Below are 17,033 nucleotides of genomic sequence, written 5' to 3'. Positions count from 1 at the left end.
TGCTTCAAGTTTCTCTCCATTTAGATTGATATTGGCAACTGGTTTGCTGTATATTGTTTTACTATGTTTAGGTATAGGCCTTGAATTCCTGATCTTTCCAAGACTTTTAACATAAATGGGTGTTGAATTTTGTCAAATGCTTCCTCAGCATCTAATGAGATGATCATGTGCCCTCCCCCTTTGAGTGTGTTTATATAGTGGACTATGTTGATAGATTTCCTTTTATTGAACCAATCCTGCATCCTTGGAATGAAGCCTACTTGATCATGATGAATGATTATTTTGACATGTTCTTAGATTTAGTTTGTAAGAATTTTATTCAGTATTTTTACATTGATATCCATGAGGGAAATTGGTCTGAAGTTCTCTTTCTTTGTTGGGTCTTTGTTTGGTTTAGGTAAAAGCATATTTGTGGCTTCAAAGAACGTATTGGGTAGTGTTCCTTCTGTTTCTACTTTGTGGAATAGTTTGAACAGTATTGGTATTAGGTGTTCTTTGAAGGTCTAATAGAATTCTGTACTAAACCCATCTGGTTCTGGGTTGTTTTTTGTTAGGAGGCTTTTAATGACTGCTTCAATTTCTTTAGGGGTTATGGGATTGTTTAGATGGCTTATCAGATCCTGATTTAACTTTGGTACCTGATATCTATTTAGAAAATTGTTCATTTAATATAGATTTTCCAGTTGTGTTAAGTATAGGATTTTGGAGTAGGATCTAATAATTTTTTGAAATTCCTCATTTTCTGTTATGTCTCCATTTTCATTTCGTTTTTTAGATTTTATTTTTTATTGGATATTTTATTATTTGTATTTCAAATTCCCTTTCCGGCTTCCCGTCCATAAATTCCCTATTCCATTTTCCCTCTCCTATGTGGGTGATTCCCCCACTGACCCACCCTTTCCTGCCTCCCCACCCTGATAGTCCCCTACACTGGGGCATCAAGCCTTTGCAGGTCCAAGGGCTTCTCCTCCCATTGGTATCCAACGAGTCCATCATCTGCTACATATGCAGCTGGAACCATGGCTCTGTCCATGTGTACTCTTTGCTGGTGGTTTAGTTCCAGGGAGCTCTGGTTGGTTGGTATTATTGTTCTTATGTGGTTGCAAATCCCTTCAGCTCCTTCAATCATTTCTCTACCTGCTCCCCTGTTCTCAGCTCAATGGTTTGCTGCTAGCATTCGCCTCTATATTTGACTTGTTCTGGCTGTGTCTCTCAGGAGACATTTATATCTGGTTACTGTCAGCATGCCCTTCTTAACTTCATCAATCTTATCTAGTCTTGGTGGCTGTATGTATGTATGTATGTACATGGTGGGACAGTCTCTGGATGGCCATTCCTTCAGTCTCTGCTCCAAACTTTGTCTCCGTATTTTCTCCAATGAATATTTTTGTTCCCCTTTCTAAGAAGGACTGAAGCAGCCACACTTTTGTGGTCTATGGATTGTATCTTAGGTAATCCAAGATTTTAGGCTAATGTCCACTAATGCATACCATATGTGGGGTGTGTGTGTGTGTGTGTGTGTGTGTGTGTGTGTGTGAGAGAGAGAGAGAGAGAGAGAGAGAGAGAGAGAGAGAGAGAAATATTAGGTTACCTCACTCAAGATGATATTTTCTAGTTCCATCCATTTGCCTATGAATTTCATGAAGTCATTGTTTTTAATAGCTAAGTAGTACTCCATTATATAAAAGTACCAAATTTTCTGTATCCATTTCTCTGTTGAGGCACATCTAGGTTCTTTCTAGCTTTTTGGCTATTATGAATAAGGCTCTGAACATAATAGAGTATGTGTCCTTGTTATATGTTGAAGCATCTTTTGGGTATATGCTCAGGAGTGATATAGCTGGGGTCCTCAGGCAGTATTATGTCCAATTTTCTGATTTCCAGAGTGGTTGTACCAGCTGCAATGCCAGGAGGAGTCGTAAACAATGGAGGAGTGTTCCTCTTTCTCCATATCCTCACTAGTATCTGTTGTCACCTGAGTTTTTGATCTTACCCATTCTGACTGGTGTGAGGTGGAATCTCAGGGTTGTGTTGATTTGCATTTCTCTGATGACTAAGGATGTTGAACATTTTTTTTAGGTGTTTCTCAGCCATTCGATATTCTTCAGCTGAGAATTCTTTGTTTAGCTCTATACCCCATTTTTGATGGGGTTATTTGATTCTCTGATTCAAGGAGTCTAACTTCTTGAATTCTTCGTATAGATTGGATATTAGCCCTCTGTCACATGTAGGGTAAGTAAAGATCTTTTCCCAATCTGTTGGTGGCCATTTTGTCCTAATGGTAGTGTCCTTTGCCTTACTTTACTTACTTACTTACTTGCTTTGCAATTTTATGAGGTCCCATTTGTTGATTCTTGATCTTAAAGCATAAGCCATTGGTGCTCTGTTCAGGAAATTTTCCCCAGTGCCCATGTGTTCAAGGCTCTTCCCCCACTTTTTTTTTATTACTTTGAGTGTATCTGGTTTTATGTGGAGGACCTTCAACCACTTAGACTTGAGCTTTGTATAGGGTGATAAAAATGGATCAATTTGCAGTCTTCTCCATGCTGACCATGAGTTGAACCAGCACCATTTGTTGAAAAATATGGTCTTTTTCCACTGAATGGTTTCAGCTCCTTTGTCAAAGATCAAGTAACGATAGGTGTGTGGGTTCATTTCTGGGTCTTCAATTCTATTCCATTGATCTAAGTCCCTGTCTCTGTACCAATACTATACACTTTCATCACTATTGCTCTGTAATCCAAGTTGAGGTCCAGGATGGCGATTCCCCCAGAAGTTCTTTTATTGTTGTGGGATAGTTTTCACTATCTTGGGTTTTTTGTTATTTCAAATGAATTGCAGCTTGTTTTTTCTAACTCTGTGAAGAATTGAGCTGGGATTTTGATGGGGATTGCATTGAATCCATAGATTGCTTTTGGCAAGATGGCCTTTTTTACAATATTAATCCTGCCAATCCATGAGCATGGGAGATCTTTCCATCTTCTGAGATTGTTTTCAATCTCTTTCTCAAGAGACTTGAAGTTCTTGTCATACAGAGCTTTCACTTGCTTGGTTAGAATTGCAATGTGGTATTTTATATTATTTGTGACTATTGTGAAGGATATCATTCCATTTTCATTTCTGATTTTGTTAATTTGGATACTATCTATATATCCTCTGGTTAATCTAGCTAAGGGTTTATCTATTTTGTTTATTTTCTCAAAGAACCTGCTCCTGGTTTGGTTGATTCTTTGTATAGTTCTCTTTGTTTCTACTTGGTTGATTTTAGTTCTGAATTTAATTATTTCCTGCCTCTTGGGTGTATTTGCTTCTTTTTGTTCTAGATCATTCAGGTGTGCTGTCAAGATGCTAGTGTATGCTCTCTCCAGTTTCTTTTTGGAGGCTCTCAGAACTCTTGAGTTTTCCTCTTAGCACTGCTTTCAAAGTATCCTATTAGTTTGGGTATGTTGTGCCTTCATTTTAATTGAATTCTAAAAAGTCTTTAGTTTCTTTTTTATTTCTTCTTTGATCGAGTTATAGAATAAAGCATTGTTCAACTTCCATGTGTATGTGGGCTTTCTGTTGATTTTGTTATTAAAGATGCATGGGATTATTTCAATCTTCTTGTATCTGTTGAATCCTGTTTTATGACCAATTATATGGTCAGTTTTCCAGAAGGTATCAGGAGGTGCTGAGAAGATGGTATATTCTTTTGTTTTAGGATGAAATGCTTTATATACACAAGCACACACACACATATTATTTATATATATTTAACATACATATATATGTTAACATACATATGTTAAATCCATTTGGTTCATAACTTCTGTTAGTTTCACTGTGTCTGTTCAGTTTATGTTTCCATGATCTGTCCTTTGCTTAGAGTGGGGTGTTGAAGTCTTCCACTCTTATTGTGTGTGGTACAGTGTATCCTTAAACCTTCAGTAGTTTCTTTTACTAATGTGGTTGCCCTTGCATTTGGAGCATAGATGTTCAGAATTGAAAATTCATCTTGTAGTATCTTTCCTTATCTTTTTTGATAACTTTTGGTTGAAAATGATTTTATTCGATATTAGAATGGCTATTCCATCTTTTTTCTTGGGACCATAGGCTTGGAAATTTTTTTTCCAGCCTTTTACTCTTAGGTAGTGTCTTTGTCATTGAGATTTGTTTCCTGTATACAGCAAAATGCTCTGTCCTGTCTATATATCCAGTCTTTTAGTCTATGTCTTTTTATTGGGAAATTGAGTCCATTGGTGTTAAGAGATATTAAGGAATGGTGATTGTTGTTTCCTGTTCTTTTTGTTGTTAGAGATAGATTTATGTTTGTGTAGGTCTTCTTTTGGGTTTGTTGTGAGATTACTTTCTTGCTTTTTCTAGCATGCAGTTTTCCTCATTTTGTTGGAAATTTCCATCTACTATGTTTTGTAGAGCTGGATTTGTGGAAAGATATCATGTAAATTTGTTTTTGTCATGAAATATCTTAGTTTCTACATCTATGTTAATTGGGAGTTTTGTTGGGTATAGTAGCCTGGGCTGGCATTTGTGTTTTCTTAGGATCTGTATGACATCTGCCCAGGATCTTCTAGCTTTCATAGTCTCTGTTGAGAAGGCTGGTATAATTCTAATAGGTCTGCCTTTATATGTTACTTGACCTATTTTTCCCTTACTGCTTTTAATATGCTTTCTTTGTTTTGTGCATTTGCTGTTTTGACTATTATGTGATGGGAAGAATTTCTTTTCTGGTCCAATCTATTTGGAGTTCTGTAGGCTTCTTGTATGTTTATGGGTATCTCTTTCTTTATGGTTAGGGAAGTTTTCTTTTATAATTTTGTTGAAGATATTTCCTGGCCCTTTAATTTGGGAATCTTTGCTCTCTTCTATGCCTATCATCCTTAGGTTTGATCTTCTCCTTGTGTCCTGGATTCATAGATGTCTCCTGGATCTTTTTGCATTTTGCATTTTCTTTGATGGTTGTGTCAATGTTTTCTCTGGTATATGCTTCACCCAAGATTCTCTTTTCTACCTCTTGTATTCTCTTGGTAATGCTTGGGTCTATGACTCCTGATCTCTTTCCTAGGTTTCCTGTCTTCAGGGTTGTCTCTCTTTGTGATTTCTTTATTTTATCTATTTCCATCTTTAGGTCTTGGATGGTTTTGTTCAATTCCTTCACCTATTTGGTTGTGTTTTCCTGTAATTCTTTAAAGGAGTTTTGTGTTTCTTCTTTAAGGGCTTCTACTTGTATACCTCTGTTCTCCTGTATTTCTTTAATAGAGTTATTTGCACCCTTCTTAAAGTTCTCTATCATCATTACGAAATGTGATTTTTAAATCCAAATCTTGCTTTTCCTGTGTGTTGGTATATTAAGGCCTTGCTGTGGTGGGAAAACTGGATTCTGATGATGCCAAGTAGCCTTGGTTTCTGTTGCTTAGGCTCCTGGTCTTGCTTCCTCATTCAGATTCTTAATCAGTTCTACCAGTGGAATTTGGTCATAAACATACAACTAAGTCATATGATCAAATCCTACTCTGCTCAACCCATCCCTTTTTGTTTTCTTTTAATGTTGGGTAAATAGGATGCAAAATCAGCAGACGGGTTGGGCCCATTGAGTTCTCACAACCAGACACAGTGTGCAGTGGTAAAGACCTTGTTCATGATTTTCTTTTACCTTGGAAGCAGGACTGGGGTGATCCCTCTGTGTTGTGGCTGTTGCTGAGGTCTTAGTAGTATGACTAAAAGTTGTTCTTGCAAGTGTCAGGCCATGATCATAATTAACATTGCTCTCCCTAGATTGAGGTTTGCTTGTCCATGGGTAACTCTCTGCTCACCAGTCTTTTCACACCCATGCAGGACTGCACATGCCAGAGCAAAAGCTGATGCTGCTGATCAAGCTGCAGTGGCTGCTCGCCAGGAGTGCGACATTGCGAGAGCTGTGGCCAGAGAGCTGTCACCTGATTTCTACCAACCAGGTAAATCTTCATTTCTTCCTTTTCTGGGGCAAGTTCAAGCATGAGCTTTTCTTTTCCTGTGTTTTATTTATTTATTGAGAAGTTCATATGTGAGCAGGACATCTACTTCACTCTTGCCTCCCTCAAGTTCTCCTTCCAAAGTACATGACTTCTGCAATTATCGCTGTTGTACATGTATAAATATGTGATGCATAGATGCACACATGTGTATATATAACCAAATGTGTCTATCTGCTTTGCTTGTGTGTCCAGGGCTGACCACTTGAAATTGAACAACCTATAACGGAACTTATCCATGGAAGAAGCTGGTTCCCCCCGCTCTCAGCAGTCATTGGCCTTCTATAGCTCTTCATCTGGGTGTAGGACCATGGGGAATTTTCCCCATCCCATGTCAACTAGCATGTCAACTAGTATTGTCATCATGACAGTCTTGTTCAGACAACAATACTGTTTAGAGTTCATGGGTACATTCCCTTTGTTATGTATCAGAGCTACGATCAAACAGGAGACAGCCTAGGCCTCTGGTTCTCACAACCTTTCTGCATTGTCTTTTGAGATTTTTTTTTCTTCTGAGCATCAGGATGTATCCACTGCAGTTGAATCAGTTGTAACTGGGCATCACCCAGCTACTTATTCTCTACATTTTGACCAGTTGTAGATCTTTGTAATGGTCTTCACCTGTTACAAAAAGATGCTTTGATAGAGAGGGAGAGCTACACTTACCTTTGAGTATACAGATAAGTATACTTACAGGATTTCTTACAGGATTCATGCCCTCACTGACTATGGACCTGGATTTTCAGTACCAGGCATGAGTTTTCTCCTGTGGGGTCGGCCTTATGTCTACACAAATAGCTATTGGTTTCCTCCAAGATGAAAATGCTACTTTTCCCCTTTGTGGAGTTTATTCCAATTCAATTATTGTTCAGGTGCATGGGCTTTACAACTAGATAGGAATTCTCTATACTAACTTAGAGTGGTTGTATCAATTTGAAATTCCATCAACAGTAATTAGGGTTCTCCTTGCCTCAAATTTTCTCCAGCAATTGTTGTCAGTTCTTGTTCTTTTTCAAAATATTTTATTGTTATTATTTTAAATTATAGGATGGCATGATATGTGCACATGAGTGCAGGTCCTCTACTAGAGCTACATGCATGCTTTCTTAAAACTTTTTACTGATTCTTTGTGAGCTTCATATGATGCACCCCTAGCCTACTCATCTCCCTGTCCCTTTGTATCTGCCTTCTGCCCTTGTAACCTCCCTCCAAAAGAAAATAAAAAACAAAAATTTAAAACAAGCAAACAAAAATCATCTCTTTGTGGAATCAGTGTGTCCCACAGTATACCTTTTTGTCCACACATCTTTATTTACAAATGTTCATTGCAATGAGTCATTAGTCTGCTTCTAGGTCTCTGACTTCTCCACTACCAATACTAGATCCTCACTGGAACTCCTCTCAGATTTCCTGTTGTTTCCTTGTGTCTTGGAGATCCTGCAGTTTTGGATCTGCAGGACAGGCCGTTTTACATGTTCCAGCAGTTCATAGATAGGGTAGATGTTTGGGTGGGCTAACTTGAAGCCCTGGATCTAGGACTGGTTGGTAATTAAGCTCCTCAGCCTACCAGTTCTCCTGCACCCACGCCGCCAGGGCAGTCTTTCCAGCACTGCCCCAGCTAGCTCACATGATCCCATAGCAAGGAAGGAGCAGGGCCAGTTCTCCTACTCTCAGGCCCTCAATGAGAGGCTTGCCCATACCTTCACTCTCGGGGCAGCTATACTGTGCTGCCCAGCCAAAGTGCAAGACCCACTCTCCCAAGTGCTATAGCCAGCAAGGGCCAGCTCTCCTATGTTCTTATAACCCTGGGGCCAGCTCTTCCACCTGCCACAGGTTGCGAGGGCATCTCTCCTGAGCCCATGCCACCTTACTGCAGGCAAGTGGTGGGACCAGCTCTTTTGTATTCACCACACTCTCAGGTCCACTCACCTGGCCCCCACCACCAAGGCCAGCTCTATTGTGTATATACATTCTTAACCATCTCTCCAGCATCACAGATATTTTTTAACATATTTTATTTTACTTTTTTAAATATGTTTTTCATTTAAATAGAATTGTATCACTTTCTCTCCTACCCTCCCCATCCCCCCCACACACACACACATATACTTTCAAGTTGATATATCTATGATGGGTCTCCATTGGCTGTGAAGATGTGCTTCTTTAATGAAGGGTAGTAGGAACACTTAACCATGAAAGGTGGCTTATGCACAAAAAAGTTCAGTTGTTTTCTTGATCTTAGCCATTCTGACTGTGTAGGACGAAACCTCAAATTAATTTTAATTTGTATTTTCCTAGTCACTAAGAATGTTGTACATGTTTTTGAGATTCTTTTAGCCATTTTCATTTCTCCTCTTGAGAACTCTGTTCAGATCTATAGCCCATGTTAGAACTGTGTTGTGTATTATCTGGACTCATTATTTAAATTCTTTATATATTCCAGATATTAATCATCTATCAGATGTGTAGTACAGAAATTCTCTACCACTCTGTGGTTTCTTTTCTCGCTTATTTCCTTCACTGTACAAAGGAAGCTCTGTACTGTAGGACTTTGCTTTGGTTTTATGAGGTCCCATTTGTCAATCATTAACTCTAATTCCTGAGCACATGAAGTCTCATTCAGAAAGTCTCCTACTCCTGTGTCTTGTGGGTTTTCTAGCTTATGTTTTCAATGTTTCTGGAAGTGGGGGTAAAAGAGGGTCTATTTACACAGCTCTCACTGACCTAAAATTTGCTATGTTGACCAGGCTGACCTCAAACTCAGATCTTTTTGTCTCCCAACTGCTTGGACTAAAGGCATATACCACTATTCCTGGCTTGAGAGTGTTCTGATATTTTAACGTGAGCATTTAGAAGTATAACATTCCATTATAGAACTCTATTTCATGTGTCCTAGAGGTTTTCCTATGCTGAGGTTTCATTTTCATTTAATCTCCATGAATCTATGTACAATCTTTGCTGTTTAAATTTCATTGTATTACAGTTCAAAATGATACACGGAATTAATTTTTCTGACGTTTTAAAGATGTGTTTACCAGGCTGTGTGATTTTAGAAAATTTTCTGTAGGCTCCTGAGGAGAATGCATAGTCTTTGGAGTTTGGACAGAATATTCTGTATTCACCTATTTCATATATATTTCATATATAATGTCATTTAGTTCTGATGTTTCTCTATTTAGATAACCTGTCTGGTGATTAAAGTGGGGTTTTGGACTCGCGGGTTTTTTTGGGTTTTTTTTTTTTTTTTTTTTTTTTGGTTCTTTTTTTTCGGAGCTGGGGACCGAACCCAGGGCCTTGCACTTCCTAGGTAAGCGCTCTACCACTGAGCTAAATCCCCAGCGGATTCGAGTGTTTTTAACTGACTGAGAGCGTGTGTCTTTCATTTCAGTAGAGTGGTTTTATAAAGTCAAATGCATATGTGTTTAGGATTGTGATGTCTTTGTGGTTAATCATTCCCTGGATTACAATGTAATCCTTATCTCTTCTAACTAGTTTTTGGTTCAAGACTATTGGTAAGATATAAGAACAGTGACTGCTTTGTGCTTCCTGGTCCCATTTACTCATGATGGTTTCATCCATCCTTTCTCTTTAAGGAGGTACCTATCTTTAAAGCTAAAGCAAATCTCTTGCAGACAGCAGAAAGGTGGACATTGTTTCTTAATCCATTTAACTGACCTGTGCCTTTCAGTGGGGTAGTGGAGGTCATTACTATTTAAAGTGTGTGTTGATCACAGGCATTTAGCTTGTTGGCTATTTTTGTTTGTGTTCTTGGTCCTGTCTTGTGTTTTTTATGTTTCAGTAATTATTGGTTCCTTTATTTTCTTTCTTTAGTCTCTCACCTGTGCTCATTCCTTTCATCAATCTGAAATACTGCCTCCAGCATTCTCCAAATGCTGGTTTGGTGGCATATCTCCTTTTAGTCTGTTTATATCGTGGAAATTACTTTTCATCCCTCAGCTGTACCTGATAATTTTGCTTGGTGTAGTAGTCTAGGTTGGCATCCATGGTCTTTTAGAACTTGAAATAATTACTCTATGCTCAAAGATTGCACTGAGAAACTAGCTGTTATTTGGAGGGACTTTCCATCACCTGTGACTTATCTTTTCTCTTAAAGTCTTTGATAGCTGTCCTTTGTCCTGTGTGTCTAGTGTTTGGATCATGATATGCTGTGGGGAGTTTCTTTTCTGGTCCTTCCTGTCAAGTTGCTGTTCTGTGCTTCTTATGTGCTTACTGGGATTGTGTCCTTGGTTTGGGGATGTTCTCTTGTATGATTTTGTTGAAAATCTGTTCTGTGCAATTAATCTGGGATTTTTCATCTGTGCTCATAATTAGAAATTTTGGCCTTTTCATGGTATCCAATAGTTTCTGCATGTGTTGTTGTTGTTGTTGTTGTTGTTGTTGTTGTCTATTTCTTGTTTCTTTGTTCTAAATCCTCTACTTTATCTTCATGTACCCCACCATTTCTTCTACTTGATCCATTCTTGTGGAAGGCTTTCCCTGAGTTTTCAAATTGGGCTATTGAAGTTTTCATTCCAGCTTATGTTCTCTTCAATATTTCTATTTCTTTACTGAATTAGTTTTAAAACCTGAACCGTCTTCAGCATTCCACTTGGCTGTATGTTTGTGTTTTCTTGGACTTCACTGAGATTTCACTCCATTTTTTGTTATTCCCACTAAGTTTACTGAGCTGTTTGTGTATTTAAACTTGGATTATTTGATGAAGTTTACGATTCTTTTAAGAATCTTTTAAGTTTGTGTCTTGGGGTCACCTGTGTAATTCCATTGGGGAACAGCTCTAGCATACTGGTTGATATGACAGGGAGAAAGCTTGTGTTGGTCTTTCATACTATTTGTAATTTTACAGTATGATTTGTGTAGGCTTCCTTTGCTGCTTATGTGTCTGAAGTGATGTGTCATGGTAGGTCGTTCAGACTGTGCAGCTGAAGTGAGGCCTGTGGGTTGAGGATAGTCAGGCTGGCCAGGTTCCATGAACAGGCTTGATCGATGAACAGATTATGACCAGACCTGGAGGCTAGATATGCTGAAGACAGACTAGTGTCTGGGGGACTCAAGAGACTGGATCAGCACACAGCATGTATAACTGGAGCCAAGTCTGGGTGTAGAGATGGCTCAGGTGGGTCTGATCAAAATGGGCCAGCACACAGTAGGTACAATCCAAGCTAAGGCTGGGTATTGAAGAGGGTGCCAGCAGGATAGAGTTCAGCAAACTCTCCAACTATACCTGGGCAGGGCCTAGGAAATGGATATATTTCAAACAACTGGAGAAAAGAATAGGGATGGGAAGCCCAGGTAGCCTATGTCAGATGTCGGCACAACATGTAACAGTATGTATGGCCACAGGGCCCCTGTGAGAAGTCAGGACTGGGATCAGATGAGTCTGGAAGGAAGATGCTGCCAGAACCAAAGCTATTGGAAAGGAACAGAGAAGGAGAAGTCACCTAGCCTACCTAGGCCTGTGCCACAAGTGCCTCTGGGAGCAATCAGGGCTGGATTTTTAAAAGGTCTATGTTCTTTAATCTCAGCAATACTACAGAATAAGTGGGAAAAGACAGGCAGTTACCTGGCCTGCTGGCAAGCCAGCAAAGAAGAATTGGTGCACTCTGGGTTCAGCAAGAGACCCTGTCTCCAAAAAATGAGCAGTGGAGACCAATTAAGGAAAACAGCAGAATGTCAGATGCTCATGTGCACACAGCCCTGCTCCCCACAGAGAGAAAGGGAACAGTTCTGGAAGGTAAGAGAGAAGAAGAAAGACTGCAAAATGCAGGTTACAGCACTGTTCTGGAGAGGTGCCCCACTGGGTTGATGATATAAGTGCCTTGATAAGAGTGACTTCTTCACCTGTAGATAGGAAAAACTACACGCCCGAAAGCAGAACACTCTGTCCCCATAACTGGCTGAAAGAAAACGGGAAAACAGGTCTACAGCACTCCTGAAACACAGGCTTATAGAACAGTCTAGCCACTGTCAGAAATAGCAGAACAAAGTAACACTAGAGATAATCTGATGGTGAGAGGCAAGCGCAGGAACCCAAGCAACAGAAACCAAGACTACATGGCATCATCAGAGCCCAATTCTCCCACCAAAGCAAACACGTAATATCCAAACACATCAGAAAAGCAAGATCTAGTTTAAAATCATATTTGATCATGATGCTGGAGGACTTCAAGAAAGACATGAAGAACTCCCTTAGAGAACAAGAGAGGAATCGCAAAAATCCCTGAAAGAATTCCAGGAAAACACAATCAAACAGTTGAAGGAATTAAAAATGGAAATAGAAGCAATCAAGAAAGAACACATGGAAATAACCCTGGATATAGAAAACCAAAAGAAAAGACAAGGAGCTATAGATACGAGCTTCACCAACAGAATACAAGAGATGGAAGAGAGAATCTCAGGAGCAGAAGATTCCATAGAAATCATCGACTCAACTGTCAAAGATAATGTAAAGCAGAAAAAGCTACTGGTCCAAAACATACAGGAAATCCAGGACTCAATGAGAAGATCAAACCTAAGGATAATAGGTATAGAAAAGAGTGAAGACTCCCAGCTCAAAGGACCAGTAAATATCTTCAACAAAATCATAGAAGAAAACTTCCCTAACCTAAAGAAAGAGATACCCATAAGCATACAAGAAGCCTACAGAACTCCAAATAGATTGGACCAGAAAAGAAACACCTCCCGTCACATAATAGTCAAAACACCAAACACACAAAATAAAGAAAGAATATTAAAAGCAGTAAGGGAAAAAGGTCAAGTAACATACAAAGGCAGACCTATCAGAATCACACCAGACTTTTCGCCAGAAACTATGAAAGCCAGAAGATCCTGGACAGATGTCATACAGACCCTAAGAGAACACAAATGCCAGCCCAGGTTACTGTATCCTGCAAAAACTCTCAATTAACATAGATGGAGAAACCAAGATATTCCATGACAAAACCAAATTTACACAATATCTTTCTACAAATCCAGCACTGCAAAGGATAATAAATGGTAAAGCCCAACATAAGGAGGCAAGCTATACCCTAGAAGCAAGAAACTAATCGTCTTGGCAACAAAACAAAGAGAAGAAAACCACACAAACATAACCTCACATCCAAATATGAATATAACAGGGAGCAATAATCACTATTCCTTAATATCTCTCAACATCAATGGCCTCAACTCCCCAATAAAAAGACATAGATTAACAAACTGGATACACAACAAGGACCCTGCATTCTGCTGCCTACAGGAAACACACCTCAGAGACAAAGACAGACACTGCCTCAGTGTGAAAGACTGGAAAACAACTTTCCAAGCAAATGGTCGGAAGAAGCAAATTGGAGTAGCCATTCTAATACCGAATAAAATCGATTTTCAACTAAAAGTCATCAAAAAAGATAAGGAAGGACACTTCATATTCATCAAAGGAAAAATCCACCAAGATGAACTCTCAATCCTACATATCTATGCCCCAAATACAAGGGCACCTACATAATGTAAAAAGAAACCTTACTAAAGCTCAAAACACATTGCACCTCACACAATAATAGTAGGAGATTTCAACACCCCACTCTCATCAATGGACAGATCATGAAACAGAAATTAAACAGAGGCGTAGACAGACTAAGAGAAGTCATGAGCCAAATGGACTTAACAGATATTTATAGAACATTCTATCCTAAAGCAAAAGGATATACCTTCTTCTCAGCTCCTCATGGTACTTTCTCCAAAATGAACAAATAAATGGGTAAAAAAAAGGCCTCAACAGGTACAGAAAGAAAGAAATAATCCCATGCGGGCTATCATACCACCACGGCCTAAAGCTGGTCTTCAATAACAATAAGGGAAGAATGCCCACGTATACGTGGAAATTGAACAATGCTCTACTCAACCTAACCTGGTCAAGGAAGAAATAAAGAAAGAAATTAAAGACTTTTTAGAATTTAATGAAAATGAAGGTACAACATACCCAAACTTATGGGACACAATGAAAGCTGTGCTAAGAGGAAAACTCATAGCGCTGAGTGCCTGCAGAAAGAAACAGGAAAGAGCATATGTCAGCAGCTTGACAGCACACCTAAAAGCTCTAGAACAAAAAGAAGCAAATACAGCCAGGAGGAGTAGAAGGCAGGAAATAATCAAACTCAGAGCTGAAATCAATCAAGTAGAAACAAAAAGGACCATAGAATGAATCAACAGAACCAAAAGTTGGTTCTTTGAGAAAATCAACAAGATAGATAAACCCTTAGCCAGACTAACGAGAGGACACAGAGAGTGTGTCCAAATTAACAAAATCAGAAATGAAAAGGGAGACATAACTACAGATTCAGAGGATATTCAAAAAATCATCAGATCTTACTATAAAGCCTATATTCAACAAAACTTGAAAATCTGCAGGAAATGGACAATTTCCTAGACAGATACCAGGTACCGAAGTTAAATCAGGAACAGATAAACCAGTTAAACAACCCCCATAACTCCTAAGGAAATAGAAGCAGTCATTAAAGGTCTCCCAACCAAAAGAGCCCAGGTCCAGACCGGTTTAGTGCAGAATTCTATCAGACCTTCATAGAAGACCTCATACCAATACTATTCAAACTATTCCACAAAATTGAAACAGATGGAGCACTACTGAATTCCTTCTATGAAGCCACAATTACTCTTATACCTAAACCACACAAAGACCCAACAAAGAAAGAGAACTTCAGACCAATTTCCCTTATGAATATCGACACAAAAATACTCAATAAAATTCTGGCAAACCGAATCCAAGAGCACATCAAAACAATCATCCACCATGATCAAGTAGGCTTCATCCCAGGCATGCAGGGATGGTTTAATATACGGAAAACCATCAACGTGATCCATTATATAAACAAACTGAAAGATCAAAACCACATGATCATTTCATTAGATGCTGAGAAAGCATTTGACAAAATTCAACACCCCTTCATGATAAAAGTCCTGGAAAGAATAGGAATTCAAGACCCATACCTAAACATAGTAAAAGCCATATACAGCAAACCAGTTGCTAACATTAAACTAAATGGAGAGAAACTTGAAGCAATCCCACTAAAATCAGGGACTAGACAAGGCTGCCCACTCTCTCCCTACTTATTCAATATAGTTCTTGAAGTTCTAGCCAGAGCAATCAAATAACAAAAGGAGATCAAGGGGATACAGATCGGAAAAGAACAAGTCAAAATATCACTATTTGCAGATGATATGATAGTATATTTAAATGATCCCAAAAGTTGTACCAGAGAACTACTAAAGCTGATAAACAACTTCAGCAAAGTGGCTGGGTATAAAATTAACTCAAATAAATCAGTAGCCTTCCTCTACACAAAAGAGAAACAAGCCGAGAAAGAAATTAGGGAAACGACACCCTTCATAATAGACCCAAATAATATAAAGTACCTCAGTGTGACTTTAACCAAGCAAGTAAAAGATCTGTACAATAAAAATTTCAAGACTCTGAAGAAAGAAATTGAAGAAGACCTCAGAAGATGGAAAGATCTCCCATGCTCATGGATTGGCAGGATTAATATAGTAAAAATGGCCATACAGATTCAATGCAATCCCCATCAAAATACCAATCCAATTCTTCAAAGAGTTAGACAGAACAATTTGCAAATTCATCTGGAATAACCAAAAACCCAGGATAACTAAAACTATCCTCAACAATAAAAGGACTTCAGGGGGAATCACTATCCCTGAACTCAAGCAGTATTACAGAGCAATAGTGATAAAAACTGCATGGTATTGGTACAGAGACAGACAGATAGACCAATGGAACAGAATTGAAGACCCAGAAATGAACCCACACACATATCGGCACTTGATTTTTGACAAAAGAGCCAAAACCATCAAATGGAAAAAAGATAGCATTTTCAGCAAATGGTGCTGGTTCAACTGGAGGTCAACATGTAGAAGAGTGCAGATCGATCCATGCTTATCACCCTGTACAAAGCTTAAGTCCAAGTGGATAAAGGACCTCCACATCAAACCAGATACACTCAAACTAATAGAAGAAAAATTAGGGAAGCATTTGGAACACATGGGCACTGGAAAAAATTTCCTGAACAAAACACCAATGGCTTATGCTCTAAGATCAAGAATCGACAAATGGGATCTCATAAAACTGCAAAGCTTCTGTAAGGCAAAGGACACTGTGGTTAGGAAAAAACGGCAACCAACAGATTGGGAAAAGATCTTTACCAATCCTACAAAAGATAGAGGGCTTATATCCAAAATATACAAAGAACTCAAGACGTTAGACCGCAGGGAGACAAAGAACCCTATTAAAAAAATGGGGTTCAGAGCTAAACAAAAGAATTCACAGCTGAGGAATGCCGAATGGCTGAGAAACACCTAAAGAAATGTTCAACATCTTTAGTCATCAGGGAAATGCAAATCAAAACAACCCTGAGATTTCACCTCACACCAGTGAGAATGGCTAAGATCAAAACTCAGGTGACAGCAGATGCTGGCGAGGATCTTGGAGAAAGAGGAGCACTCCTCCATTGTTGGTGGGATTGCAGACTGGTACAACCATTCTGGAAATCAGTCTGGAGTTTCCTCAGAAAATTGGACGTTGTACCACCTGAAGACCCAGATATACCTCTCCTGGGCATATATCCAAAAGATGCCCCAACATATAAAAAAGACACGTGCTCCACTATGTTCATCGCAGCCTTATTTATAATAGCCAGAAGCTGAAAGAACCCAGATGCCCTTCAACAGAGGAATGGATACAGAAAATGTGGTACATCTACACAATGGAATATTACTGTTTTTATCAAAAAACAATGACTTTATGAAATTCAGGCAAATGGTTGAACTGGAAAATATCATCCTGAGTGAGGTAACCCAATCACAGGAAAAAACACACATGGTATGCACTCATTGATTAGTGGCTATTAGCCCAAATGCTTGAATTACCCTAGATGCCTAGAACAAATGAAACTCAAGACAGATGATCAAAATGTGAATGCTTCACTCCTTCTTTAAAAGGGG

The 17,033-nt window shown here is 38.9% G+C and overlaps 1 protein-coding gene across 4 annotated transcripts in view; it reads left to right on the top strand.

Annotated features, from left to right (window-relative positions):
- Positions 1–17,033, top strand: part of Jph1 (junctophilin 1) — a 96,557-nt gene that overhangs the window by 61,074 nt on the left and 18,450 nt on the right. For all 4 annotated transcript variants that reach the window (XM_032906990.1, XM_032906981.1, XM_032906998.1 and 1 more), the window contains exon 3: positions 5,833–5,951. In XM_032906990.1, the coding sequence (XP_032762881.1) occupies positions 5,833–5,951 (119 nt within the window). The remainder of the gene's footprint in view (positions 1–5,832; positions 5,952–17,033) is intronic.

This window comes from Rattus rattus, chromosome 1 (assembly GCF_011064425.1).
Source record: "Rattus rattus isolate New Zealand chromosome 1, Rrattus_CSIRO_v1, whole genome shotgun sequence".
NCBI classification, from domain to species: domain Eukaryota; kingdom Metazoa; phylum Chordata; class Mammalia; order Rodentia; family Muridae; genus Rattus; species Rattus rattus.
The sequence above is the reverse complement of the archived record's forward strand: the minus strand, read 5'-3'. Positions and strand labels throughout refer to the sequence as shown.